The 26,454-nt window shown below is 50.9% G+C and overlaps 1 protein-coding gene across 2 annotated transcripts in view; it reads left to right on the top strand.

The window, feature by feature from the left end:
- Positions 1-2,689: 2,689 nt before the first annotated feature.
- LOC116835313 (uncharacterized) overlaps positions 2,690-26,454 on the top strand; it is a 26,623-nt gene continuing 2,858 nt past the window's right edge. The window contains exons 1-4 of one of the 2 annotated variants that reach the window (XR_012656878.1): positions 2,690-3,336; positions 4,850-5,356; positions 12,747-12,835; positions 14,849-14,975. Coding sequence is in view for 1 of the 2 variants with exons in the window: in XM_032798074.2 (XP_032653965.1) it covers positions 3,024-3,336; positions 4,850-5,356; positions 12,747-12,799 (873 nt within the window). In the remaining variant the exon portion in view is untranslated. Of the gene's footprint in view, positions 3,337-4,849; positions 5,357-12,746; positions 12,836-14,848; positions 15,530-26,454 lie in introns of those variants that run through there. The other variant, XM_032798074.2, reaches the window with a different exon arrangement.

Below are 26,454 nucleotides of genomic sequence, written 5' to 3'. Positions count from 1 at the left end.
TTGTGTTGTGTGCATGGGTATGGTGTGGTGTGTGGGTCTGTGTGTGTGGTGTGCTGTGTGTGTGTGTTGTGTGTGTCTCTGTGTGTGTGTCTGTCTGTCTGTGGTGTGTGTGTCTGTGGGGTGTGGGGGGGTGAAGTGGTGGGTGTGGTGTGGTATGTCTCTGTGTGTTATGTCTGTGTGTTGTGTGTGTGATGTGGTGTGTCTGTGTGCATGTGTGTGGTGTGGTGTGTGTGTCTGTGTGTGGTGTGCTGTGTATGTGTGTGTCCGTGTGTATGTGTGTGTCTATCTCTCTCTCTCTGTCTCTGGTGTGCATGTGTGTGTGTGTGTGTGTGTGTGCATGTATCTGTGTCTGTCTGGGGGAGTAGTGTGTGTGTGTGTGTGGTGTGGTGTGTCCATCTGTCTTTGTGTGTGTGTGCGTGTGCACGTGCGCGTGCGTGAACATGTATCTGTGTCTGTCTGTGGTGGGTGTGTCTGTGGTGTGGTGTGTCTGTCTTTGTTTGTGTGTGTAAATAATATATCACTGCTTCCAGTCCCCTTCAGCAGCTCCATACATCATTTCAGATCGGGATCAGCAGCCTCGTCTAGGCCTAGGGATGCACTGTGCCTTCGGGAACACAGCCCTGGAGAGGGGGTATGGAGATGGACCATCCTGTGGCGGGCAATAAAGCCCTTCTGCCTCCACACCCTGATTGCAAACACTTCAGAAAGCTCCCTGCATTGTGAGGTAACTGTTATCCCCTAACCCCTCCCTCTCCTGGGCACACCTTCTGCCACTGGCTGCCAGGCACCTCCCCTTTTCTTAACCCCACGCCTACGCCCTGGCCCTGACTTTGCCCCTCCGTCTCCCATGCCTTCACATTTTGACCCACCAATGCATTCAGCTTGCCTGCCCTGCACAAATTCTTCCCCCTCCCTCCCTTCCAATTTGCCCCCCCGCCTCCTTTCACAGCCCCATTTTCAGCAGGGAGTGGATTCTGCTGGCAGCAATGGCCGAGGGAGGCCAGCGGCTTCGGACATTATTGAGCAGGCTTCCCAGGGTTGTTGCTTCAGCCGCTTTGTTGGTTCTTGGAGCCCCGATGTCAGCTGCGCTCTCAGACATGCTGCGTGTTCATTCAGCAGCAGCTCTCGGTGTTACTCATAAGGAAAGACCATCGGCACAGTTCAGTGACAAAGGCACTGAGCCAGGTTTATTGTCGGCAAAGCAGAGTACCAGCATCCTGGCTTCACGGTTACAGCAGCACCAACACACACATGCCCCTGACCATGATACCAGCTCAGTCAGGGCATCAGGATGCTGCCCCCTTGGCTGGCCAAAGATGCTCCTCCTATGGCTTCTCCTTTTATATACCGATACAGACAAGTTATGTGTTCCACACCAGACGTGGCTAGTTACCAACCCTCCACCTTGTACCAGTGAGTTCAAACAAACATCCCCATCCATTGCCCTGTCATCCCATCCTTATCTTATGAAGGGTGGGTGCATTCCTGTACCATCTCTGAAGGAGGTATTTATATAGTTACTGGAGAACTCTGGGTGTTCCTGTATCATTCTCCCCAAGCAGACAGGCATGTCCCTGCCCAAACTCCACCCCGAGGTCCCATCCTGCTTCCCACTCTTCCCCCGTGGCCAAGGCTGGGGCTAGAGTGGGCCAGCCTACGTCTGAGACTCAGGGTAGCTAGGGCCAGTGCCCCTTGGGCATATCCTGACTGCAGCTGGACGCAGACTGAGGGCAATTTCATTGCTGTCAAGGCACCTACAATCCAGGCACGTTAACAAGAGAGCAGATTTCCAAAGGCTGTGAACCCTGAAAGTCACTTTCCTGCCCATCCCCAGCCCTTTCCCCAAGTCTCTCTCAATTAGTTGGTGTCTCCAGTTCAGGGATTGGTGTTGGCAGAGCCTGGAGCTGCCTGGGGAGGTGTTTCCAGCTGGATAAAGTCCCCGCCTCAGCTGGGCACAGGAAGAACTTTAAGGAAGGTCTCTCCCCAGCACAGACCTGGCTGGGAAAGCAGCAGCTGCTCAGCCAGGGCTCCCTGGTCACACTAGAGGTAGCAGCATCTTGTGTTTCACAGAGCACCCACAGCCAGAAGCTGCTCCGTGTCTTGCTCTTTCTGCTTCCTCCCTGCCAGCACCCCCTGCTCCCAGCTGTTCCAGCCTCTTCATGTCTCCTTCAATACCAATCTGGGCTGGGCTGCAGCCTGCCACACACACTGACAGGGACTTTCTCCAGAGGGAACTAGTCCCCATCTCTGCTCCTCCTCCTGTATCTGTGAGTCCCAGAGCTGCTGCGTTACTGACACACACACTACAGCTTTTGCTCCTGTTAGCCCTTGTAGGAGCTAATCCAGCTACGGGAGAGTGAATGCCCTGGGAACAGGAAAATGACCAAGGCTGTCTCTACACTGCAGTATAAACTTCAGGCTCAATGCAAAGCCCACTTGCTTCCACACTGCAATTGTGCTAACCCTGAGCTTGAACTCAGGGTCCCAGGACCCTGAAGTGTTGGGAGTCTGAGCCCTATTGGTTTGCAGTGTAGACATGACCCTGGCTTGATTCAGGTTCTGGGAGTCTGTGGATGTATCCCAGAGTTCATTGGGACAACTTCCTTAGTCCTCTCTATGCTAGCAATCTGAAATGCACTCTATTGCAAACGGAAGCCCCCCCTTGCGAATGGCAGCAAGTCAGAGTTAACCAGTTGTCTTCTGAGCACTGATGTGCAAGCACAGGATCAGAAATCCTCCAGGGTGTGCAATGGAGACTGATCCATTCAAGCCTTTTGTAAAGCGAGCTGCTTCCTGGTCACTTGAGCACAGCCAGATTTTGGTGAATCTTGTGCTGTGAGGCCAGTAAAACTGTGGATTTCAGCAAAAGCACCAGAAATGACCACCTGTACCAGCAGATATCTAAAAAGCTGGCGGCTCTGCAGATTTTCAGGACAAGTGTCCAGTGCAGGGAGCGAATTAAAAGGCTAAAGAGAGAATACAGGAAGACCAGGGATAAGAATCGCTCCTCGGGCAACTCACCAATGACATGCCCATTTTATGATGACTTTGACCGGGTCCTGAGCTCTGTGCCCAGCACAGAGCCAACCATGCTTCATGATGACCTGGTGAGTGGGGATGGTACCCTGCTGTCCCCCAAATCCAGGCAGCAGCAGGTTCCCAGCCAGGATCATGAAGTGACTTTTTTAATGCAACCAGTTCCAGAGCAGGCGGTGGATCAGGCTCAACACCAAATTCTCAGTCCCTACTCAGAAGAGCTGTTTGATCCTCCTGCCTCTGAAGAACAGCCCACTGCCAACAACCCAGTGGAGAGAGAAGCGGCCCTAGAACCCGCCGGTAAGTGTATGGTTCCAATTCAAATCATATTATTACAGTAATGGGAGCGATTTCTGCTTTAAGAAGCAATGCAAAACCAGTAAGCTACCCTGGGCTATCAGTGTTTGGCTAGTAACTGCACATGGTATTACAGTCCCTAGGCATCCCCCCTTCCCCTCCCGCATCACGTGGAGTTCACAGTGGGGGCTTGGAATTTCCAACTTCCATACAGCAGCTGTAAGGGTTATTTTAAGTCACAGCGATTTGCCATGGTCATTCTTGTTTTCCTTTCAGTAATTAGAAATTTGCCACTCCGCAATCACTCCTAGGTTTATGCAGCTGCCTGTCAACAAACAACGAACTGAGTGTGTGTGTGTGTGTGTATTTGGGAAACAGTATTCTGTATGTCCAAATCTAGTCCATTTCTGTTAGAGATAATCCAGGCAAGGGTGGAGTAAAGTTGCAGATTTCAGAAAATTTTGCATACAGTACTAACAGGATAAGCCATGTGTGAGCTAACACAGCATCATGTTAATTCCCTCATGGATTCTGATCCAATCCTAGCTGCTCATAGCTCCAAACTTCTCCTGAAGCAGAAACTCTAGAGAGTTTGTCACACTGCGTGGAAGAGCGAATTTTCCAGGCCCCTCTCCCCAATCCCTCCCCCGTCACTGTACATAGACTCATAGACTTTAAGGTCAGAAGGGACCATTATGATCATCTAGTCTGGCCTCCTGCACAATGCAGGCCACAGAATCTCACCCACCCACTTCTGTAACAAACCCCTAACCTATGTCTGATTTATTGAAGTCCTCAAATCGTGATTTAAAGACCTCAAGGTGCAGAGAATCCTCCAGCAAATGACCCGTGCCCCATGCTGCAGAGGAAGGCGAAAAACCTCCAGGGCCTCTGCCAATCTGCCCTGGAGGAAAATTCCTTCCCGACCCCAAATATGGCGATCAGTTAAACCCTGAGCATGTGGGCAAGACTCACCAGCCAGCACCCAGGAAAGAATTCCCTGTAGTAACTCAGATCCCACCCCATCTAACGTCCCATCAAAGACCACTGGGCATATTTACCTACTGATAACCAAAGATTAATTGCCAGTTTGAATACTTCTGCTGCTTACACTGCAGGTTTCCCTCCAGCAGCTTGGAATAACATCTCTCTCTGCCATGAGGGCACCAGAAGAACTGTTATGCCTTCTGAAATAGGAAAGGTCTGAAACGACAGAAAAAGCCTTTTGCAGTGAGGGCGCTATACACCTCTCCCCCATACGGCAATAAGTGATGAAGTTTTTTATGAAGCAGAGTAAAGGTGTTAATTTTAAATTTTTTCTTCTGCACATCTGTCACTGTGATTAACAAGGCTGTGTCAAGAGACAGTGTGAGGACTGAAGTGTCCCCCTCACAATATGGGTAGGTTCACTTCAGAACTGTTATATTTAATGTCCTTGGGATTCCTTAGTTATTGATTCTGTCTCCTCCGCCGAGCTAGTTTAGACACTAACCCTCTCTTCCTTGTCCTGTTTCAGGATCCTCAAGCTACACGGCCTGCTGTTCTTCAGGGACTCCATCCCTGGCCCAGCGTAACCTCGCGGACCGGTCTAAAAGAAAGCGTTTCCGTGACGAAGTCATGGCCCATGTTCTTCAGAGGATAGAGCAGCAGGTGCACTACCAGAAGCAGAGGGATGAAGGACTGGAACAACGACATGCTGAGAGGCAGGTGGAGAGGCTGAGGCTCGCCATCCAGCTGGAGGCGAGCGTTTCAGCCAGGAAGCAGGCACTTGCAAAGCAGTTCCTGGAACAGGAACAGCGGCTAAGGGAGGAGGACAGAGCCCAACAGAGAGAACTGTTCCAGCAACTCCTGTCTCTAATGGCTGCAAGAGCACAGGCCCCTGCTGCCACTCCCGCACCACGGCATGATGCCCCATCAATGTACCCTCAGCCCAGCAGTAGGTGGGGACTTTCCCTGGCTGGAACCAGCCCCCTAGGGCAGCTCCCGGCTCTGCTGACTTCAACCCCTGAGCCGGGGACACCAGGTGATGGAGTGAAACCTCAGTGAAAGAGCTGGGGACTGGACAGGCACAAATGCTCCTGGAATGTCACATTTCATGGCCTCGGAATCTGCTCCCTTGTTGCTAATGCTCCTGCGGGAGTCATTGGAGCTGTGTTAACAACAGTGACGCTGTTGATCTCAGCTCTTGTCAGGATCTGCTACAGGAGCAAAACTAGGATGGCGGCGGGGGAGCAAGGAGACCTGTCTCCAGTGGGTTTTCCCCTTTGAGTTTGGGGGTGGAATTGTGAGGAAGGGAAGAGAGGCAAAATAAAACAGAGATTGAAGGGAGAGGGGAGAGAGACATGTAGATTTAACTATCTCTGTGTAGTCAGGAAATTACAGCGAGAGGAGAAGAGAACATAGGATAGCAGGGACAAGGGAGGATGAAATCACCTCAGAATTGGTCTTTTCCCTCCCAAATGCTGATGAAAATTCTCTCCAGTTCTCCCCCATTTCGCTCTAATTATCAAATATGGAGGTAAAATCCATGTAGATTTCCCCCTGCACACTTTTTTCTCAACTGACTGACCTCTTTTCTATTAGATTTTGCCCCATTTTCTCTCTAATTCTCCAGTGTCAATTTCAAATCTCCTCAGATTTTGGGTATTTCCCTGCCCATTTTCTCTGCAGCAGATTGTCCTTGTTTAGGCAGGAAATTGTTGTCCTGTGTCATTCCCCAGATGGGAAGGGGGTTAGTGGGTGCTGCTTGGGAGAGCCTCGAGATCCGGCTGCCTGTGGGGTGGGTAGGGGCGGCTTTAGCTTTTTTGCCGCCCCAAGCACGGCAGAAAGGCTGCCTTCAGCAGCTTGCCTGCAGGAGGTCCCCGGTCCTGCAGCTTCGGCGTACCCACCGCCAAATTGCTGCCGATCCGCAGCACTGCAGGCATGCCACCGAAGAGTGCCTGACTGCCGCCCTCGCAGAGACTGGCAGGGTGCCCCCCGCGGCTTGCCGCCCCAGGCACACACTTGGTGCGCTGGTGCCTGGAGCCGCCGCTGGGGGTGGGATGGGGTGGGATATGGTGGCCATTCTCTGACAGCCATCAGGCATGGAAGATGCACAGAAGGAGAAGGGAGGAACTAGAGTCCCCAGTGGAGACTGCCCACCCAACCTCAGGTTACCCCGTCCCAACAACTACCCCCCCCACCAGTCACCTGCCCGTCCCCTGATGGTGCCCCCTCCATGCTGCCAGGGAGCCGTCCTTCTCCATAGTCACCTGCCTTGTCCTCTTCAAGCAGCTTTTCAAAGGACTTCCTGCTCATCATGTGAATGTGTGTGTGGCAGGGGTAGGGCGGTGTTTGGTTACAAACAGTCATATAAAATCATTTCAGGTGTTCCCACGTTTCTCTCTCATTGTTGAATATGGATGTAAAATGCCCTCAGATTTTATTGTTTCTCCCTATTATCAAATATTTAGTTTTTGACCCACTTCTCCCCAATTCTGACATAAAACTCCCCACGATTGCTATAAAATACCCTAAAGCCTTGCCTCATTCTCTCTCTAGTTATCTAATACTCATTTAATATCTCCTGTGATATTTCTCTCTCTCTCTCATTATAAAATGTTTACATTAAAATCTCCTCAGATTTTGCCATTTCCTCAAATTCTTGAATATTTCAAGGATTGCGTAGCAAATGTTGGGGTTTTTTTCTCTTTATTGATAAAATACTGATAAGAAATTCATTCAAATTTTGCTTTTATTCCTGTTGTGAACTATTAACAATTCCTCTCATATTCCCATTTTCCTTTCTTATTTGTGAAGATTGATTCAAAATACCTCCATTTCCACCCTTCTTTCTTTAATTACTGAACGTTCATACGGAACTTCAGATTTTGCCATTTTCTATATAATTATCAAATATCAGGTAAAAAATCCTCTCTGTGTTGGAGGTATTCCCAGGGCCTTTTAATTATAGCAACAGCTCATGTTTTCGATGGAACCTGAGTCATTCTCCCTACTGGAATTTGCTAGGGGATTCAATTCCCCATGACCAACCTTGATTCACTCTCCTCGGGGGCAGGTGGTAGACTTAATTAGTTTTAAGAGAGAGCTTGACAAATTTATGAGTAGGATTGTATGTCAGGTTGCTTCTGATGAAAGGGGGTAGGACTTGGCAGTCCTAGGGTTCCAGTCCAGTTTGTCTTATGTTCCTAAAATCTCATGCTTCAGGGCTTCAGCCAATCACCTGCAGGAGTCAGGAAGGGATTCCCCCCAATATAGTCTTTTTTTTTTTGGTCTCCTTCCTTTAACATAAGAATGACCATACTGGGTCAGACCAATGGTCATCTAACCCAGTATCTGGTCTTATGACAGTGGCCAGGGCCAGATGCTTTAAGGAAATGAACAGAACAGGGCAATTTTTTGACTGATCCATCCCCTGTTCTCCAGTCCCAGGTTCTGGCAGTCAGAGGTTTAGGGACACTCACAGCATGGGGTTGGGCCCCTGACCATCTTGGCCAATAGCCATTGATGGACCTATCCTCCAAGAACTTACCTAATTCTTTTTTGAACCCATTCATACTTCTGGCCTTCACAACACCCTCTGGCAACATGTTTCACAGGTCGACTGTGTGCTTTGTGAAGACGTACTTTCGTATGTTTGTTTTAAACCTGCTGTCTATTAATTTCATTGGGTTCCCCTAGTTCTTATGTTATGTGAAGGGATGTATAACACTTCCTTATTCACTTTCTCCACACCATTCATAATTTTATATATCTTCATCGTATCTCCCCTTCGTCATCACCTTTCTAAGATGAATAGTCCCAGTCTTTTTATTCTCTCCTCATATAGAAACTGTTCCATACCCCTAATCATTTTTGTTGTTTTTCTCTGTACTTTTCCAATTCTAATATATCTTTTTTTGAGATGGGGTGACCAGAAGTATACACAGTATTCAAGATGTGGGCGTACTGTGGATTTATATAGTGCCATTATGATATGTACTGTCTTATCTATCCCTTTTCTAATCATTCCTAACATGCTGTTCGCTTTTTTGACTCCCGCTGCACATTGAGTAGAGGTTTTCAGAGAACTATCCACAGTGACTTCAAGATCTCTTTCTTGAGTGGAAACAGCTCATTTAGACCCCATCATTTTATATGTATAGTTGGAATTATGTTGTCCAATGTGCATTTCTTTGAATTTATCAACATTGAATTTCATCTGCCGTTGTGTTGCCCATTCATCCACTTTTGTGAGATACTTTTGTGTCTCTTCACAGTCAACTTTGGATTTAATCATCTTGAGTAATTTTGTATCATCTGCAAACTTTGCCACCTCACTCTTTACCCCTTTTTCCAGATTACTTATTAATATGTTGAACAGCACAGGGCCCAGTACATAGCATTTGTGGACCCCACACTATTTACCTTACTCCACTTTGAAAAATGAACATTTATTCCTACCTCCCCCCCACATCTTTTAACCAATTACTGATCCCTTCCCACTTTTCCCAGAACTGCCTACTTTGCTTAAGACCCTTTGGTGAAGGATCTTCTCAAATGCTTTCTGAAAGTCCAAGTACACTATATCCACTGGATCACCCTGTCCACATGTTTGTTGACCCCCCTCAAAAAATTCTAATAGATTAGTGAGGCATGATTTTCCTTTACAAAAGCCATGCTAATTCTTTCCTAACATATTCTTCTATGTGTCTGATCATTCTGTTCTTTACTATAGTTTCAATCAACTTGTCTGGTACTAAAGTAGGTTTAGTGGCCTGTAATTGACAGGATCCTCTCTGGAGTCTTTTTAAAAATTGGCATTACATTAGCTATCCTCTACTCATCTGGTACAGAGGCTGATTTAAGCAGTAAGTAATATACTACGCTTAATAGTTTTGAAATTTCTTATTTGAGTTCCTTCAAAACTCTTGATTGAATATAATCTTGCCCTGGTGATTTATTACTGTTTAGATTATCAATTTCTTCCAAAACCTCCTGTTGATACCTTTGTCTGGAGCAATTCCTCAGATTTGTCACCTAAAAAGAATGGCTCGTGTGTGAAAATCTCCATCACATTCTCTGCAGTGAAGTCTTATGCAAATAATTCATTTAGCTGCTCCACAACACGCTTGTCTTTCTTGAGTGTTCTGTAGCATCTTGACAGTCCAGTGGCCCCACTCATTGGCTGCTTCCTGCTTCTGATGTGCATTAAAAACAATTGCTCTTAGTTTGTGTGTCTTTTGCTAATTGTTCTTCAGATTCATTTTCGGCCTCCCTGCCTAATTTTACTTCCCGTGACTTGCCACAGTTAATGTTTCATTCTATTTTCCTCCATGGGATTTATTTTTTGTTAAGAGACCGCCATGTTTGGAGATGAGACACTGGATGGGAGGCCCAGGCCTCTGAGGTGGCCCTGAGCGTTCTCTCTCTCAAGTGCTTGGCTGGCTGGTTCCTGTACTCAGGCTCTGAATGGGTGGAGTCAGGAAGGAATTTTCCCCAGGCAGGGCTGGTGCAACCATTTAGGTAAACTAGGCGGCTGCCTAGGGCCCCTCGTGGTTGGGGGAGCCTAAAAGCCCGCTCAGGCGAGGAGGTGGAGTGGAGGGGACCTGGGGCGGGAGGGGGGGCACAGGGAGGGCTGCCGGCAGTAACAGGGGAGGCGCACAGGGGCGCCGCTCCCCGCCCCAGATCACCTCCACTCTGCCTCCTCTGCTGAGCACACAGCCCAGCTCTAAGTCTGCTCCAATCGGTCCTGCACGCCTGGGAGGGGAGGAGAATTAGAGCAGCGCCAGCGTGCTCAGCGGAGGAGGTGGAGCCGAGGTGAGCTGGGGCAGGTTCCCCAGGCGGGGTTAGCTGCCGGCGGGGGAGGGGTTCCCAGATGGGGCTGCTCTGCAGGGGGGGGGGGCGTCTCCCAGGCAGTGTTAGCAGCTGCAGATGGGGGCTCCCTGGGTGAGGTTAGCTTCCGTGGCAGGTGGAATCTCCCAGGTGGGGTCAGCTCCATGATGGGGGGGGGGATCTCCCCAGGCAGGGTTAGCTGCCACAGAGAGTGGTGCTCTCCAGGCACGGTTAGGTTCTGCAGGGGCGGGGAATCTCCCCAGGTGGGGTTAGCTGATGCAGGGGGGCTCCCCGGGTAGGGTTAGCTTCTGTGGGATGGGGTCTCCCCGGGCGGGGTTAGCTGTCACAGAGGGGTGGGTCTCCCTGGGCGGGGTTAGCTGCAGAGGTGGGTAGCTGCTGTGGGGGGAGGGGAGTTCCCCGGGTAGGGGAGCTGGGTTAGCTGATGCAGGGGGGCGGGATTAGCTGGGGGGGGCGTGCAAGATGAAAGTTTCGCCAAGGGCGCAAAACTTCCTTGCACCAGCTCTGCCCCCAGGATAGACTGGCAGTGACCCTGGGGGTTTCACCTTCCTCTGCAGTGTTGGGTGCTGGTCAATCACCAGGATTGTCTTTGTGTATCTCATTGAATCATCTCCCTGCCATTGTAGAGGGCTCAGACATCGACGGTCCTCACTCCCTCCTAGTGTCTCCCTGGAACATAATACTTAATTTCCCGTGGGCTGTTATGCTGGGGTCTGATTTCAGTCTCTGGGTGAGTGTGACAGTGCTGCCTGGTGCTGGTGGCGTGTGATATACAAGGTGTCAAGCCAGGTGATCGACTGATCCCTTCTGGCCTTACACACTATGACTAGCCACAAGTATCCCCAAAACCTTATGACAAATGGTCTCCATGAATGTTTGCTTTCCCCGGCGCTGAGATGCAGCCACCTCTGGGGTGGATCAGTGGCCACTGTTAGCCAGTGATGGCATGGAAATTTCACACCCTCCATTCTCCTGTTAAAAAAGCATCACCCAGTGCTCCGTGTGTGAGTGCCCAGCAGGTGGGGGAGCTAATGTTCATCCTTTTAGCAAAAACTGATATGAAATCACTTTCACAATTCAGGGCAACTGCACATGTATCTCCACTGCATGGTCCACCAAGAGCACCCACTTTTAGGCTTCTGGCTCCCAGGCAGGGCCAGCTCCAGGCCACAGCGCTCCAAGCGTGTGCTTGGGGTGGCATGCTGCGGGATGGGGGCGCTCTGCCGGTTGCTGGGAGGGCGGCAGGCGGCTCTGGTGGACTTCCCACAGGCGTGCGCGGCCGGTCCGCTGGTCCCGCGGCTCTGGTGGAGCATCCGCAGGCATGCCTGCGGGAGGTCCACTGGAGCCACGGGACCACTGGACCCCCTGCAGGGAAGCCTGCGGAAGATCAACCGGAGCCGCGGGACTGGCGAGCGGCAGAGCGCCCCCGCGGCGTGCTGCAGTGCTTAGGGCAGCGAAATTGCTAGAGCCGGCCCTGCTCCCAGCCATCACCTCTCTAATGCAGTGTCCAGTGTTTCTTTTCCTCCTAAACACAGTGTTTCCTGCCTGCACAGCTCCCTGCCTACATTGTGATATCCCCAGCAAGCCACCACTGCCTACACACTTTGCGTTGTCTCCAGAGGCTATCAGCAGTGTAAAAACAATAAAAACCTACATGCAAGCTCATAAGCTTACCAGAAATCGGCCCCCGCCCCCAGCTACAGCAGGGGCTGTAGTAGGAGCAAGGCCCTCAAACTCCACAAAGCTTTTGTGTCGTTGTTACAAGTTCATAACAGCCTTAACTAGAACCAGAACAACCACAAATAGTTCAGTCTTGTCTCTATACAGATTTGGCCTTTGATCTTGGCCTCAAATAACAGGTGGCCAGCAGGCAAAGGCCCACTCCTCAGGGCATAGCTTCAGAAGGCTGAGATTTTGCTTAAACTGGGGCGGGGGATTTGCATTCAAGATATTTCCCAGGAAATCCAGTTCACACATCTTGTCCCCAAAGACCATTCTTGTCAGCCACCTTGTTCAATATAGTCCTTTGATCTACCTGGCCCACAATAATACAGAACCTCTGCAATTCATGCAATGGTCTCCAAAGATGCTTACTTCATTCAGTAACACTTACCACGGAAATTACCAGATCTGTTACAATCATCACAACTTTTGCTGCACTGCCGCCCTCAGTACTGCAGGAACTTCACATTTTGGAGGGAAAACTGTTGCCCTGAGTCCTTACACCAGATGTGACCTGTTTAAAAGGATTCTGTCCTCATCGCTCCAAAGCCTTGTTTCACTGAAACTAACGTTAATCTCACTGGAGGGAAGTACAAGGAGTGACTCCAGATTAACATAGGGACAAAGTAGATCAGCATTTGGTTCAGAGACTTTGTTCCTGGGAGGGTTTAAAAATGTCTCAGTGGGTTTAGTGCTGGTGAGAGGGGCCAGGTCTGCTTTGTGATAAAGCAACCAAGCATTTGCCCTGCGTGGCAGAGTCGAGAACAGCTCTGCAGGGAAAGAGCCTGTGGGGAATCGTGAGGTAAATTAAAATAAAACCTTTTCTGCAATCTGCCCACTTGCCCTTTTTGTCCTGACAGGCTGCAGAATAACATTCATGTTTCGCTCCTCCTCATCCCCTCTTCCCGGGTGACAGGGAAGGGAAATGGCAGCTGTGGAGCCAGTTCAGGTAGGGATGATTGGGGTGTTGCTGGTGGGCTCCTGTGTGAGAGAGAGGAGAATACAGAGCAGACGGGATCTGCTGGGCAGTGTGGCCTGGAGGTGGGAGAGGTGGAGAAAGGGAGGGGACAGGGTGTGACAAACCTGCTGGGAATGATTTGACCTGGGAGCTGGGTCCTAGGAACAGACCCCTGAGCTTTGGGGATATAGGTGCTGGAACTAGGGGGTGCTGGGGTTGTGGTAGTGCCCCCTGGCTTGAAGTCATTTCCATCATATACAGGGTTTACAGTTTGGTTCAGTGGCTCTCAGCACCCCCACTATAAAAATTGTCCCAGCGCCCCTGTTTGGGGGTACAGAAGCCCTGAACTGTGGAAAAGGAAAGAACCCCCTGGACTGCACTGGGAAAACTCCCCAGCCTCTAAGTGCTGGCGTGTGAATTTACTAACCAGGGGTTGCTGTGAGATATGAAGGGGACCCCCATCAGTGAGGTGTAGGGGAGATAACCCGTCCCCTCACATCCGGCTGATGGCAATGGGAAGGGTGTTGGGATTCCTACCAGGGAGCTGTCCCTGCACCATGCTAGCAGCTCTGTTTCCTGTATCTGCCTCATAGGTGCCAACTTTGTGGGTACTCCGGGACTGCAGCAGCCACAGGAAAAAAACAGTGGGTGCTCAGCACCCACCAGCAGCCCCACTGATCAGCCCCACTCCCTCCGGCTCCCAGCACCTCCTACCCGCTGAGGATCAGCTGGTCAGTGGAGGGGGAGGAGCGGGGGCAGGAAGAGGCAGAACCAGGGCAGGGCATGCTTGAGGGAGGGGATGGAACGGGGCTGGAAGCAGGCCCAGGAGNGGGCTCCTGTGTGAGAGAGAGGAGAATACAGAGCAGACGGGATCTGCTGGGCAGTGTGGCCTGGAGGTGGGAGAGGTGGAGAAAGGGAGGGGACAGGGTGTGACAAACCTGCTGGGAATGATTTGACCTGGGAGCTGGGTCCTAGGAACAGACCCCTGAGCTTTGGGGATATAGGTGCTGGAACTAGGGGGTGCTGGGGTTGTGGTAGTGCCCCCTGGCTTGAAGTCATTTCCATCATATACAGGGTTTACAGTTTGGTTCAGTGGCTCTCAGCACCCCCACTATAAAAATTGTCCCAGCGCCCCTGTTTGGGGGTACAGAAGCCCTGAACTGTGGAAAAGGAAAGAACCCCCTGGACTGCACTGGGAAAACTCCCCAGCCTCTAAGTGCTGGCGTGTGAATTTACTAACCAGGGGTTGCTGTGAGATATGAAGGGGACCCCCATCAGTGAGGTGTAGGGGAGATAACCCGTCCCCTCACATCCGGCTGATGGCAATGGGAAGGGTGTTGGGATTCCTACCAGGGAGCTGTCCCTGCACCATGCTAGCAGCTCTGTTTCCTGTATCTGCCTCATAGGTGCCAACTTTGTGGGTACTCCGGGACTGCAGCAGCCACAGGAAAAAAACAGTGGGTGCTCAGCACCCACCAGCAGCCCCACTGATCAGCCCCACTCCCTCCGGCTCCCAGCACCTCCTACCCGCTGAGGATCAGCTGGTCAGTGGAGGGGGAGGAGCGGGGGCAGGAAGAGGCAGAACCAGGGCAGGGCATGCTTGAGGGAGGGGATGGAACGGGGCTGGAAGCAGGCCCAGGAAGAGGAGGGTTGGGAAGGGAAGAGGCGGTGGTGGGGCTTTGGGGGAAGAGGTGAAGTGGGGGCAGGGTCTGGGGTGAAGCAGGGATTGAGCCCCCCTGGGGAAATTGGAAAGTTGGCACCTCTGATCTGCCTCTGGCTAGTAGGTGTGTGAGGAATGCAAAGACCCCTACCCCCTCTGTTTTCTGGGAGGGGTGAGGGATCTCTCCCCACCCCCAATGTCTCCTGGCTGCTGTGAGTGGGGTAGGGGTGGCACTCTGCTGACGGCCCACCTCCCAGAGCTTCTATAAGACTGGACCTTTCCTCCTGTGATACGAGGTTGTCACTGGGCAGCAGGCACTGAGTGGGGGACCCTTGCTCTTTCAGTGGCCAGTGACCTTCGAGGAGGTGGCTGTGTATTTCACCAGGGAAGAGTGGGCTCTGCTGGACCCCGCTCAGAGAGCCCTCCACGGAGACGTCATGCAGGAGAACTACGAGAATGTGACCTCGCTGGGTAAGGATTCCTGTCCCCTCGGTTCTTAGAAGGAGAAATGAAGAGTTAAAGTTCACACCCTCACTGTGCAACTCCAGCCCTGCCCTGTTTCTGCAGCATCCCCACATGCCAATGACACATATACAAGCGCTCTGCCCTCCACGCCACAGAGCACTCTGGGAACAGAGTATGAGAGCAGCATGGCACAGTCTAACACCTCCTCTTTGCAAAGGTCAGACTTGGATTTGGGTCTGATGTAGTGAATGGAAGTTTCCTACACCTGGCCTGCCCTGAACCAGTGAGCCCAATCCACACAAACCAGCTTAGATTTCAAAATGTTACCACCTCTTCATCCTTGTGTATATGCTACCAAACTACTGACAGGGGAGGAGGGATAGTTCAGTAGTTTGAGCACTGGCCTGCTAAACCCAGGATTGTGGGTTCAATTCTTGAGGGGGCCACTTAGGGATCTGGGGCAAAATCAGTACTTGGTCCTGCTAGTGAAGGCAGGGGGCTGGACTCAATGACCCTTTGGGGTTCCTTCCAGTGCCAGGAGATAGGTATATCCCCATTAATTTATTTAATCCCTGTGCACCTTTACTGACACAATCTACAATAATCAGCACTTAAATGAGGCACACTCGCTCCCTCGGGGTTGACATACACCTGTCTTTTTTACAGTCACAACTCTGCCAAGCTGCTCCACTAATCCCTCCACCATTCACCTATCGTTGCCGCTGACACGGTGCACACAGCTGGAGGGCATGCGGAGAAATGCTGGTATTCCAATATCTATTCTAGATTTACAGATTTTAAGGCCAGGGTGGACTGTTAGGTTATCTAGTCTGACTTGTATAACACAGGCTATAGAACTTCATCCAGTTATTGCTGTACTGATGTCAGGCCTGGGTCATGGACAACCAGATCTAGTGGTCAGAGCTGGGGTACACAGTCAGGAGCCAAGAGCCAGCTGGGTCAGGATCCTGGGAGATCAGAGGTAGGAGACAAACCAGAGTTCAGAACCACAAGTTGGTAACCAGCATCAGTCGAAGTCAGGATACCAGGGGGTCAAAGGCAGGTGACAAATCAGAAAGAACCACAACTCACATGCCAGGAGCCAAGCTAGGTCAGGGCCCCCGGAAGTGAAGCCAGGGGAATGAGCATGAGAGCCGCAAGATACACAATCCACAGCAGGGTGGATCCCAGTTATTCAGACAGCTTCCAGTTCCTGTTGCTGGTTTAAGTAGGGTCAGCAGGCCAATTGGCAGGAAGGGCAGCCAGCACCACATCCCTCAGCCCGCGCCGCTTCCTGCAGCCCCATTGGCCTGGAGCGGTGAAACCGCAGGCCAGTGTGATCCGCGATCGCCGAACCTGCGGGATGCGCAGGATAAACAGACGGCACCGCCTGCCAGGGCTCTGAACAAGCAGTGGCCCTAGTCTTGAGAACCACTGTACCAATGACCTCTGCGAGGTTCCTTCCAGGCGTACATTTCTATGATTTTTAGATTCATTATCTTAGCCCTTGCTTTGACCGGATCCCTTGGAGAAAGTGGGATTGGGTATTGGTTAGTCTTTATTATATTTATTTATGTAAATGAAAATATGTATGACTCTGCTTCACTCTCACTTTGCATTGTCATGCTCTGGGGTGTTTGAATGGAGTTAATTCCTTTTGGGACATGGGAACTAATGACTCCACAGTATATGTTGGCTTGTCTTAGGATTGATGATACATGCATTATCAAGAACTGTCGACCGAATGGAGCGCCTGAAGAGACAATGGAAGACCTAGCTTTGACAGGCATCAGCAATTTTCTTGCAATATCCTGGTCACCCTTATTGAATTTGAATTCAATGTCTTTGGAGTCTATTGTTTACGTATCCATGCGGACAGGACTGCATGTGCAGAGTTAGGCTTGAGCTCTACCCTGACATCTGTGGTGAACTTGTGGAAAAGACCTTCAGGGGTCTGATTTCAGAGAAGTAGTTACAGGGCTGCTTGAGCTGAATTTACTTTGGGCCATGGTGCCACCGCACTGAAGGCTGGTACAATGAGTGGTTTCAACTAAGGAGCAGCTGCTTTGGGTCAGGGAAAGCCCCTGGCAGGCGGCCAGGTCGTTTGCGCAGTTGCGCAGTTCGGCACAGTTTACGACTCGGGGCCACTAGGATGCGTGTTCAACCGCTCAGGCAAATTGGGGGCTGAGGAAAGCGGCGCGGGCTGAGATGGATAAAACTCTGCAGATAAACTTTTGAACACTGGGGCTGCACTGACTAGGGACAGAGACTTTTGGAGTTGTTGGACTTTTGGGTGATTTTTGGGTTGCTGGACTCAAGAGACTTTTGGGGTGTTGAACCTTTGGGGTGATCTTTTGGGTTGTCAGACTTAAGACCCTGAGGGGAAAAGGACACTGCCAAACTTACTTGGGGGTGGGTCTTTTGCTCATGATTTGTGTTATGAATCCTGTTTGTGGTGTTTCTTCAATATGATGCCGCATTGTTTCCCTCCTTTATTAAAAGGCTTTTGCTACACTCAGACTCTGTGCTTGTGAGAGGGGAAGCATTGCCTTTTAGAGGTGCCCAGGGGGGTGGTATGTAATTGTCCCAGGTCACTGGGTGGGGGCTTAAGCCGGTTTTGCATTGTGTTATTGAAATGGAACCCCTAGATACTGAACCCAGCCCTTGTTGCTGCCAACTCAGACGGGCAGAAGAGTTACAATGAGAAAGGGTAGTTCCTCCAGGCAAGAGCAGTGAGTATTGCTCAGGCAAATTTATTCATGTTGTAACACCGCCAGAAAAGCACCACCACCTGCAGAGGCTCACATATACCAATGCAAACTGCGTTCTCCAGAGACCAACAGATGCAGAAAGGATTTTTGGATCAATAGCCTGAATTTAAACTGACTCATGCCCTTCTTTCTCATCGAGAACACAGGAACTCTGTCCAAAAGGGGCCCGATCCTTAGGGAAGGGTGGGAGAGACTTTGGCCTACTGAGGCCCCATATAGGGGCACTGGAACAATTTATGTAGTGGGGCTGCTGAGTCATCAACCCAAACTATGAACCCTACATATGATGGAAACCACTGCAAGCCAGGAGGTGCGGCAGCATCCCTAGTTCCAGCACTTATGGCCATATAAAATTGAGAGTGCATCTTCTGAGTTTGTAACCACAGGATAAACATGGGGTGGGCAAACTTTTGGCCTGAGGCCCACATCTGGGTAAAGAAATTGTATGGTGGGCCATAAATGCTCACGAAATTGGGACTGGGGTGCGGGAGGGGGTGAGGGCTCTGGCTGGGGGTGAGGGCTTCGGAATGGGGCCAGAAATGAGGAGTTCAGGGTGTGGGAGGAGGCTTCAGAGTGGGGCAGGGGGTGGAGTGCAGGGGGCAGGGTGTGAAGGCTCCAGCTGGGGGTGCGGGATCTGGGGTGGGGCTGAGGGGTTGGGGTGTAGGAGGGTGCTCTGGGCTGGGACTGATGGGTTCAGAGGGTGGAAGGGAAATCAGCGCTGGGGCAGGGGGTTGGGGCATGGGGGAGGTGAAGGCTCCCTCTGGGGGTGCAGGCTCTGGGGTGGGGCTGGGGATGAGGGGTTTGGGGTGTAGGAAGGTGCTCCAGGCTGGGAGCAAGGGGTTTGGAGCGCAGGAGGGAATCAGGGCTGGGGCAAGGAGTTGGGGTTTGGGGGGGTGACTATGGGGTGCAGACTTGGGGTGGCACTTACCTCAAGCAGGTCCCAGAAACAGTAGCATGTCCCTCCTCCAGCTTCTATGTGGAGGCAAAGCCAGGTGGCTCTGGTGCGCACTGCCCTGTCCACAAGCACCGCCCCAGCAGCTCCCACTGGCCGAGGTTCCTGGTCAATGGGGGCGGCACTTGGAGCAGTGACAGCATGTGAAGCGGCACCCTCTGGCTGCCCCTACGTGTAGGAGCCGGAGCAGGAACATGCTGCTGCTTCCAGGAGCTGCACAGAGCAGCCCCCAACCCTGCTCCTCAGCTGGAGCACCAGAGTGGAAGCTCGAGGGCCGCATTAAAATGGCTGGTGGGCTGGATGTGGCCCGTGGGCTGTAGTTTGCCCACCCCAGGATAAACCCTTTGGGTGCATGAAGAAATGTTTACCAGCCACAGAGCTTGTTGGAGTTGCAGCGATTGATCTCTGGTGATCTTATTAGCAGGCATGTAAATTCTTTTACCATTTTAATAAATATTTTCTCTGTATTGCTTTCTCCTTAAGAATTAATGCGCTTGCTTAGACAGACCTGTGTGCAATTACATAGTTACCGTCTCTGAAGGGAAGGCAAGGCAGGCATGCTAGGGAAGTATGTCTTGCTGGGGAATTTAGAGCCTAGGCAGGGGATAGTGCAGCCTGGAAATACCCTTCTCAGGAGGCAGTGAGACCTGTGTCATTGCCCAAAAGAGGTGACAGCTGGGGAGCTCAAAGCCTGAGAGTGGGTGTCCTTGGTGGATCATAGACAGAGAATACATGTGCAGTCACCCTGAACTGCAATAACAGCAACTGGACACTAATATGTAATGACTAGGAGACAAGGGAAGCAGAACATGGGAACACAAAGGAAGTGCAACCTGGGATAAAGGGACTGGGTGCGAACAGGAGTTTGCTGCTGCCCAAGAGGCCACAGGGACTGAAACAGGGGAGAGAGATGAAATTGAGGAGGATTTGGAAAAGCTGGGCAGATGATTCTGCCAACATAAATTTGGATTTGTTTTGTTTCATCAGGCTAACCTAAAGACCCTTCCGTTGCTTATTCCAGTTGTTTAATAAAGGCCAGGTTCTTCTTGCAATGCTGCCAATACCTACTGCTTACATCTCCTCCTGCAGTGAGCGAGTGATTAGCAGGAATTTGAAATCATTTGGACTTGCTGGAGAGCCACAATGAGAAAAAATGGGTGTTGCCACCAGGAGACCTGGTCTCTGAATAGTAAAGCTGTGGGGGATGGCCTCAAAGAAAGCTACACCTACACATTACTGGAGCTCAAGGCTGGGTTTGGGCTGGAGCTCAGGCTCTCAAGCCAAGGTGGGTTTAAGGGGCGGGGGGGCTTAAGAGCCCACGCTCCCCCAGACCAAGAAGTCTGTGGACATGGGAGGCTTGGTCCCTGATGCAGTGGAGAGGTGCTCCCGAGAGAGGCTGTATGAAGGATGGTGCATATAAGACACTGATAATGCATGACAGAGCCCTTCCTTTGAGCCTCTCCACTGGCTCCCCTGCCTCTGTTGAATCAAACATCAGCTGCTGATCTTAACTTTTAAGACCAAATGTCATGATGCTGACTCTGACCTCTCACCGGGCCATGGTGCCATATTCCATCACCCACTTGTTAACATTTCAAACAAGCCCCTTTGTGCCTTCGCCACTGCTCCTCATGCTTGGGAGAAGCTCCTCAAAAGTATCCCCCAAGCTTCCTCCTTGTCCTCCTTCCCATCCCTCCCCACAACTCATCTTTTCCATGGTGCCCACCAAAATATAACAATGGCTAGGATGCTGGTGTGCTAAGAGCACTGCCTATCAGAGTGACCCACACGTCTTGTTGTCTCCTTCCCCACTCACATCTATCTGTGTCCAGCTGTCTCTCATCTTAGTCTTAAATTTCCAGTGCTCTGGGGCAGGGCCTGTCCTTTCCTTCAGTGTTCGCAGAATGTCCAGCACAAGGGGATGCTGGTCCATTACTCGGGCTACTAGGTGCTGTTAGGGGAGGGGCTGAATGGTGGCAGGCTGGGGTGTGGGAAGGCTTGGGGCAAACAGCACATTGAGCCAAGAGATCTGGGGACAGTGGGAAGGGGGGATTCCATGGAGTAGGTGCTGTAAGGAGTTGGGATACAGTAAGGGGCTGGGAGCAATGGGACAGTGCTGGACCAGGACCTCGAGGAGCTGGGAGGGTTGGTGATAGTGAGAGTAAAGAGAGGGTGATAGCTGCTGCAGGAAAGGGAGTGCTAGCAATGGGAGGGGGAGAAGGGACACTTTTTTTGGCAGGAGCTCCTGGGACTCTGGAGCAAAGAACACTTGAGACAATGGGAAGGGGGGTTGGAAAGTGGTTGGGGAGCTGGAAATTTGAGGGAACTGGTAGAGAGAAGCACTGAGGACAATAGGAGTAGAGGAGAGAACACAAGAAGTGGGTGTTCCTGGGGTCCCAGGAGCTGGGGAGAGCTGGCAGCAGTGGGAGGAAGGGAAGTGGGTGTCAGAGTGAGTGACAGGGCTAGCTGTATCTCTATCCCCTTCCTGTTCTCTCCGAGTGCCCCCTCAGGTGTTAGGCCTCTGGTCTTTCCATCTTTGATTATCAGCAGGTAAGTATGCCCAGTGGTCTGTGATGGGATGTTAGATGGGGTGGGATCTGAGTTACTACAGAGAATTCTTTCCTGGGTGTCTGGCTGGTGAGTCTTGCCCACATGCTCAGGGTTTAACTGATCGCCATATGTGGGCGTTGCGAAGGAATTTTTTCCTCCAGGGCAGATTGCCGAGGCCCTGGAGCGTTTTCCCTCTTCTACAGGTTAGGCACGGGTCACTTGCTGGAAGATTCTCTGCATCTTGAAGTCTTTAAACCACAATTTGAGGACTTCAATAACTCAGACATAGGTTAGGGGTTTGTTACAGGAGTGGGTGGGTGAGATTCTGTGGCCTGCATTGTGCAGAAGGTCAGAGTAGATGATCATAATGGTCCCTTCTGACCTTAAAGTCTATGAGTCTATCTTCTGGAGTGGAATTACAGTTTTCCAGTTACTAGACCAGGCCCCGGGTACAATATATCTACCATGCTTACCCAGAAGTCAGGCTGAGTGCAGACATCTTTGGGAGTCTGGATCAGTGGTGTGCAGTGATAGCCTTCTTCATAAGAATGGCCATGTTGGGTCAGACCAATGGTCCGGCTAGCTTGGAGTGGGAGCTTGTCAAAGGCTTTGTGAAAGTCCAGGTATCATCCTTGTCCATGTGCTTGCTGACCACCTCAGAGAATTCTAATAGATTGGTGAGGTATGATTTCCGTTTACAAGAGCTGTGTTGACTCTTCTCCAATATATCATGTTCTTCTATGTGTCTGACATTTCTGTTCTTTACTATGCTTTCAACAAATTTGCCTGGTGCTGAAGTTAGACTTACCAGCTGGTAATTGCCAGGATTGCCTCGGGAGCCGTTCTGAAAAATCAGCATTATTTAGCTATCGTCCAGTCATCTGATACAAAGGCTAGTTTAAGTGACAGGTTACATACCACAGTTAAAACAATTCGGAGTCCTTGTGGCACCATAGAACCTAACAAATTTATTTGGGCATAAGCTTTCATGGGCTATAAGCCACTTCATAATCCACTTCATCAGATGCATGGAGTGAAAAAAAGTAGGCAGATATAAATATACAGCACATGAAAAGATGGTAAGGCAACTCCCAAATGAGAGGGGAGTGCTAACGAGGCCAATTCAATTAGGGTGGATGTGGCCCATCCCCAACAGTTGCCACATCCACCCTAATTGAATTGGCCTCGTTAGCACTGACCCCCCACTTGGTAAGGCAACTCCCATCTTTTCATGTGCTTCCATGGGACTAAGGTTCAAATTCTGTCCTGAGCAGTTTTAGTGAAAGTCAGGGACAGGTTGCAGGTAATAAACTAACATTCATGGAAGCCCGTGACTTTTACTAAAAATACGCTGGGGGCAGGAACTAACAGTTGGAGCACTGCTGAGGGCTGACCTCCTGCAGCTGTCCAGCCCCGCCACTGCTCCTGCAGCAGGGGCTGAGCCAACTCCAGCGGCTGCTCCAACCTGTGGCTGCTGCTCCAGTGGTCAGCCCACCAGCCAGCTTCTTTGGTGGCCCCAGGGCTGACCACTGGCAAGCTGCTCCGGCGATCCCAGGGCTGACTGGTTGCCAGCTGCTCCAGAGGCTCCAGGGTCCCTGCTCCGGTGGCCCTGGAACTGACTGCCAGCAGCTGCCCAAGCCCCACCACTGCACCAGTTCCAGCGGGGCTGACCCAATCCCAGCTGCTGCTTCAGCCCTGGGGCTGCTGCTCCGAGGCTGCCAGCTACCCCAGCCCTGCCTCTGCGGAAGATGTCACAGAGGTCCCGGAAAGTCACGGATTCTGTAACCTCCATGACAGAGCTGTACCCTTACCTATGCCTCACCCATTGTCGCCCGGCCTCTTTCCGTCTCAGTCAGCAGTTCCAGGGCAATGTCCGTCTTCCTAGTGTCCTCACCGTCTGGCACATAGAGTTACCTTCTCTGTGTCTTAGGGGTGTCTTTCAGGGTGAGTGTCTGGCTGTGTGTGTTCCCAGCACAGATGAGGATAGTTAAATCCCTCATAAGCAGAGAGCTTTGCACTTTTGAGCACCTGGGCATCTGCCCCTGGGATGTTATGGCTTTACAATGGACCAGGGTTAAAACAATGGAACATTTTTGTGACAAATGTCTCAAGAGTTTACTGGATCTCCATTGTTTCCTTTCACCTGGGCAGGGTTTCCAGTTTCCAAACCTGACGTGATCTCCCAGCTGGAATGGGAGGAGGAGCCGTGGGTCCCAGATCTCCAGGGCTCAGGAGAAAGAAAGATCCTGAGAGGCAGCAGCACAGGAGAGGAATCATTCAACCAACTCAAAAACTGTCAGTACCTGATGGAAACAGCTGGGATTCCCTACAAAGAACCTTGTGAGCTCTCTGAGTTGAGGATTGTCCTCAGTAGGTGTCATATCCTCCAGGCAGAAATGGCTCATGGGTTCTTACCCACCCCGGCTGATTTATGTCAGTAGCTCCCTCCCTCACCTCCCTTCATCCTCAGTGTTTGCATGCGATGTGGAGGGAAAATTGCTCCCCTCTTCTCTCCCTTAGTTGGAAGAGTTTGAGGGAATCATAGAAGTGTAGGACTGGAAGGGCCCTTGATCAGTCATCTAGTCCAGTCCCCTGCACTCATGGCAGGACCAAGTATTATCTAGACCAAACCTGACAGGTGTTTGTCCAACCTGCTCTTAAACACCTCCGATGACAGAGATTCCACTACCTGCCTAGGTAACTTGTTTCAGTGCTTAACTGCCCTGACAGTTAGGAAGATTTTCTGAATGTCCAACCTAACCCCCCCTGTGACAGGTTGTCCCCCCTTGGGGTGCCACCTGATGTACAGGAGTACCCCTGAGCCCACTGGTTCCACCAGTCTGGGTTCCCTTACACTGCCCTGCCGAGCCAGGCCCTCAAGCCTCCTCTAGCACACTTGCAGCTAGGTCCACACCCAGCTGCAGAAAGACACAGACACTGACATCAGCTCTGTGTGGGATGACTCAACTCAGGAATTGGCCGGCACTCAAATCCACGCCCCCTCTGGGGCGCAAACCCAAAATTGTGTTGTTTTGCACTGCATAGAAAACTGTACAGGGTCAGCTCATGAAATTCGCTCCCTCCCACAATGTGGAGGAAGATATGAATTCCACAAACTGACTAAGCTGGTTTAACATAATTTGTTCTTGACAAATCCATGTTGACTGTTACTTATCCCCTTATTATCTTCTAAGTGTTTGCAAACTGACTGCTTGATTATTTGCTTCATTGTCTTTCCAGGTACTGAAGTTAAACGGATTGGGCTGTAATTCCCCAGATTGTCCTTATTCTTGTTTCTCTAGATTGGCACTCTGGTCTGGTCTGCACTACAATTATCGGAATAACTACGTTGCTCAGGAGTGTGAAATGCCGCACCCCTGCATGACACAGTTATATCAGCCTAAGTCTTCACGTAGACAGTGCTATGTCAACAGGACTCCTCAGCTGACATAGCTAGTGCCTCTTGGGGAAGGGGATTAGCTACTCGGAAAGCTCTCTCCTGTTGACTTAGAGCATCTTAATTGAAGCACTACAGCGGCACAACTGTGCCAGTGCAGCATTTTAATTGCAGGCCTGCCCTCTATTTGCCCTCTTCCAGTCCTTGGAATCTCACCCATCTTCCATGAGGTTTCAAACACAATTGCTAATGGCTCAGATATTTCCTCAGTCGGCTCCTTGAGTATTCTAGGACGGATTTCATCCAGCCCTGATGACCTAAAGACACCTAACTTGTCTACATCATTTTTAACTTGTTCTTTCCTTATTGTAGCCTCAGATCCGACCTCATTTTCACTGGTGTTCACTGTGTTAGACATTCAATCGCTGCTACACTTTTTCATGAAAACTGAAAAAAAAAAAAGGCATTTAGCACTTCCGCCATTTCCATATTTCCGGTTGTTGCTTTTTCCTGGGTCTTCCTCTTGCTCTCAGATCAGTTCCTGATTTATTTCCTCAGCTCTGAAGCTCTTATTTTGGTTTGTTCTCTTCTTTTCCATACCTTCTTCTGAGGCTACGTCCACACTACGGCATAATTTCGAATTAGCTAAAACCGGTTTTATTAAACAGATATTAAAACGTTGATTGTGCGCATCCACACTAGGCACATTAATTCGACGGTGTGCGTCCATGGTTCGATGCTAGCGTCGATTTCTGGAGCAGTGCACTGTGGGTAGCTATTCCATAGCTATCCCATAGTTCCCTGTCTCCCCCGCCCCTTGGAATTCTGGGTTGAGAGCCCAGTGCCTGATGGGGCAAAAATCATTGTCGCTGGTGGTTCTGGGTACAGCCTCACCCCTCCCTTTGTGAAAGCAGGCAGCAGACATTACCATCTTCGGCGCCTTTTTCCCTGGGTGACTGAGGGCAAAATCCCATAGAACTGCAGCATGACCCTGCTGAGTCACTAACGCATTGTGGATGATTGTAAACCTCGGCCTCGCGCTTCTCATGCTGTCTATGGTTGACCATGAACTGCAAAGGCAGGCGATTGGAGGAGCAGCTACGTGCGCGCGGCATACGGAAGAAGCAGCATGGACACTGAATTCTCCCTAACCGCAGGCCCTCGCGTTTTTGGAGCTACCTGCTGGTAATGGGGCAGCTTCTACCCATTGATGCCTGAATTTGGGTGCAGGAAACAAGCACAGCACTGGTGGGGACCGCTAGTTTTGCAGGCTGTTGGCGATGATCGCAGTGGGCTGTGAAACTTTCGCATGGATAAGACACTTCTTTTGAAGCTTGTGAGACTTGTCTTTCCCTGCGCCTGACAAATGCCATAATACCAGATTGAGAGCCATGCCCTCACAGTGGAGATAGCGGGTGGACAATAGCCGTCTGGAAGCTCACAATGCAGACAGCTATGCCGGTCAGTCGGGAATCATTTGGCACGGGGGAAAATCTGACTGGTGGCTGCTGTGATGCGTAGCCAAAGCAATCCATTAAGCTGCTGCGCTACGAAAGGATTTGACTTGGAAGACTATCAGGTCATAGGGGATGCGCTTTGCTGCCATATGGATTCCCTAACTGTGGGGAGGGCCTAGATGGAAACCGCATAATCCTATCTTGGCCCCGAGCACGCAGGGTCACCAGTACGTACCGCAAGGTTGGTACTTTCATATGGTGCTGCACACTGGGTGGATCAACAAAGGGCATTCACCACATCCACGGGGAGTCCGGAGGGTTCATGACGCTCGTGTCTTCAAAGAAGCACCTACTCGTT

This window comes from Chelonoidis abingdonii, chromosome 11 (assembly GCF_003597395.2).
Source record: "Chelonoidis abingdonii isolate Lonesome George chromosome 11, CheloAbing_2.0, whole genome shotgun sequence".
NCBI lineage: Eukaryota > Metazoa > Chordata > Testudines > Testudinidae > Chelonoidis > Chelonoidis abingdonii.
Note: the sequence above shows the minus strand (reverse complement) of the source record. Positions and strands in the feature narration are given on the sequence as shown.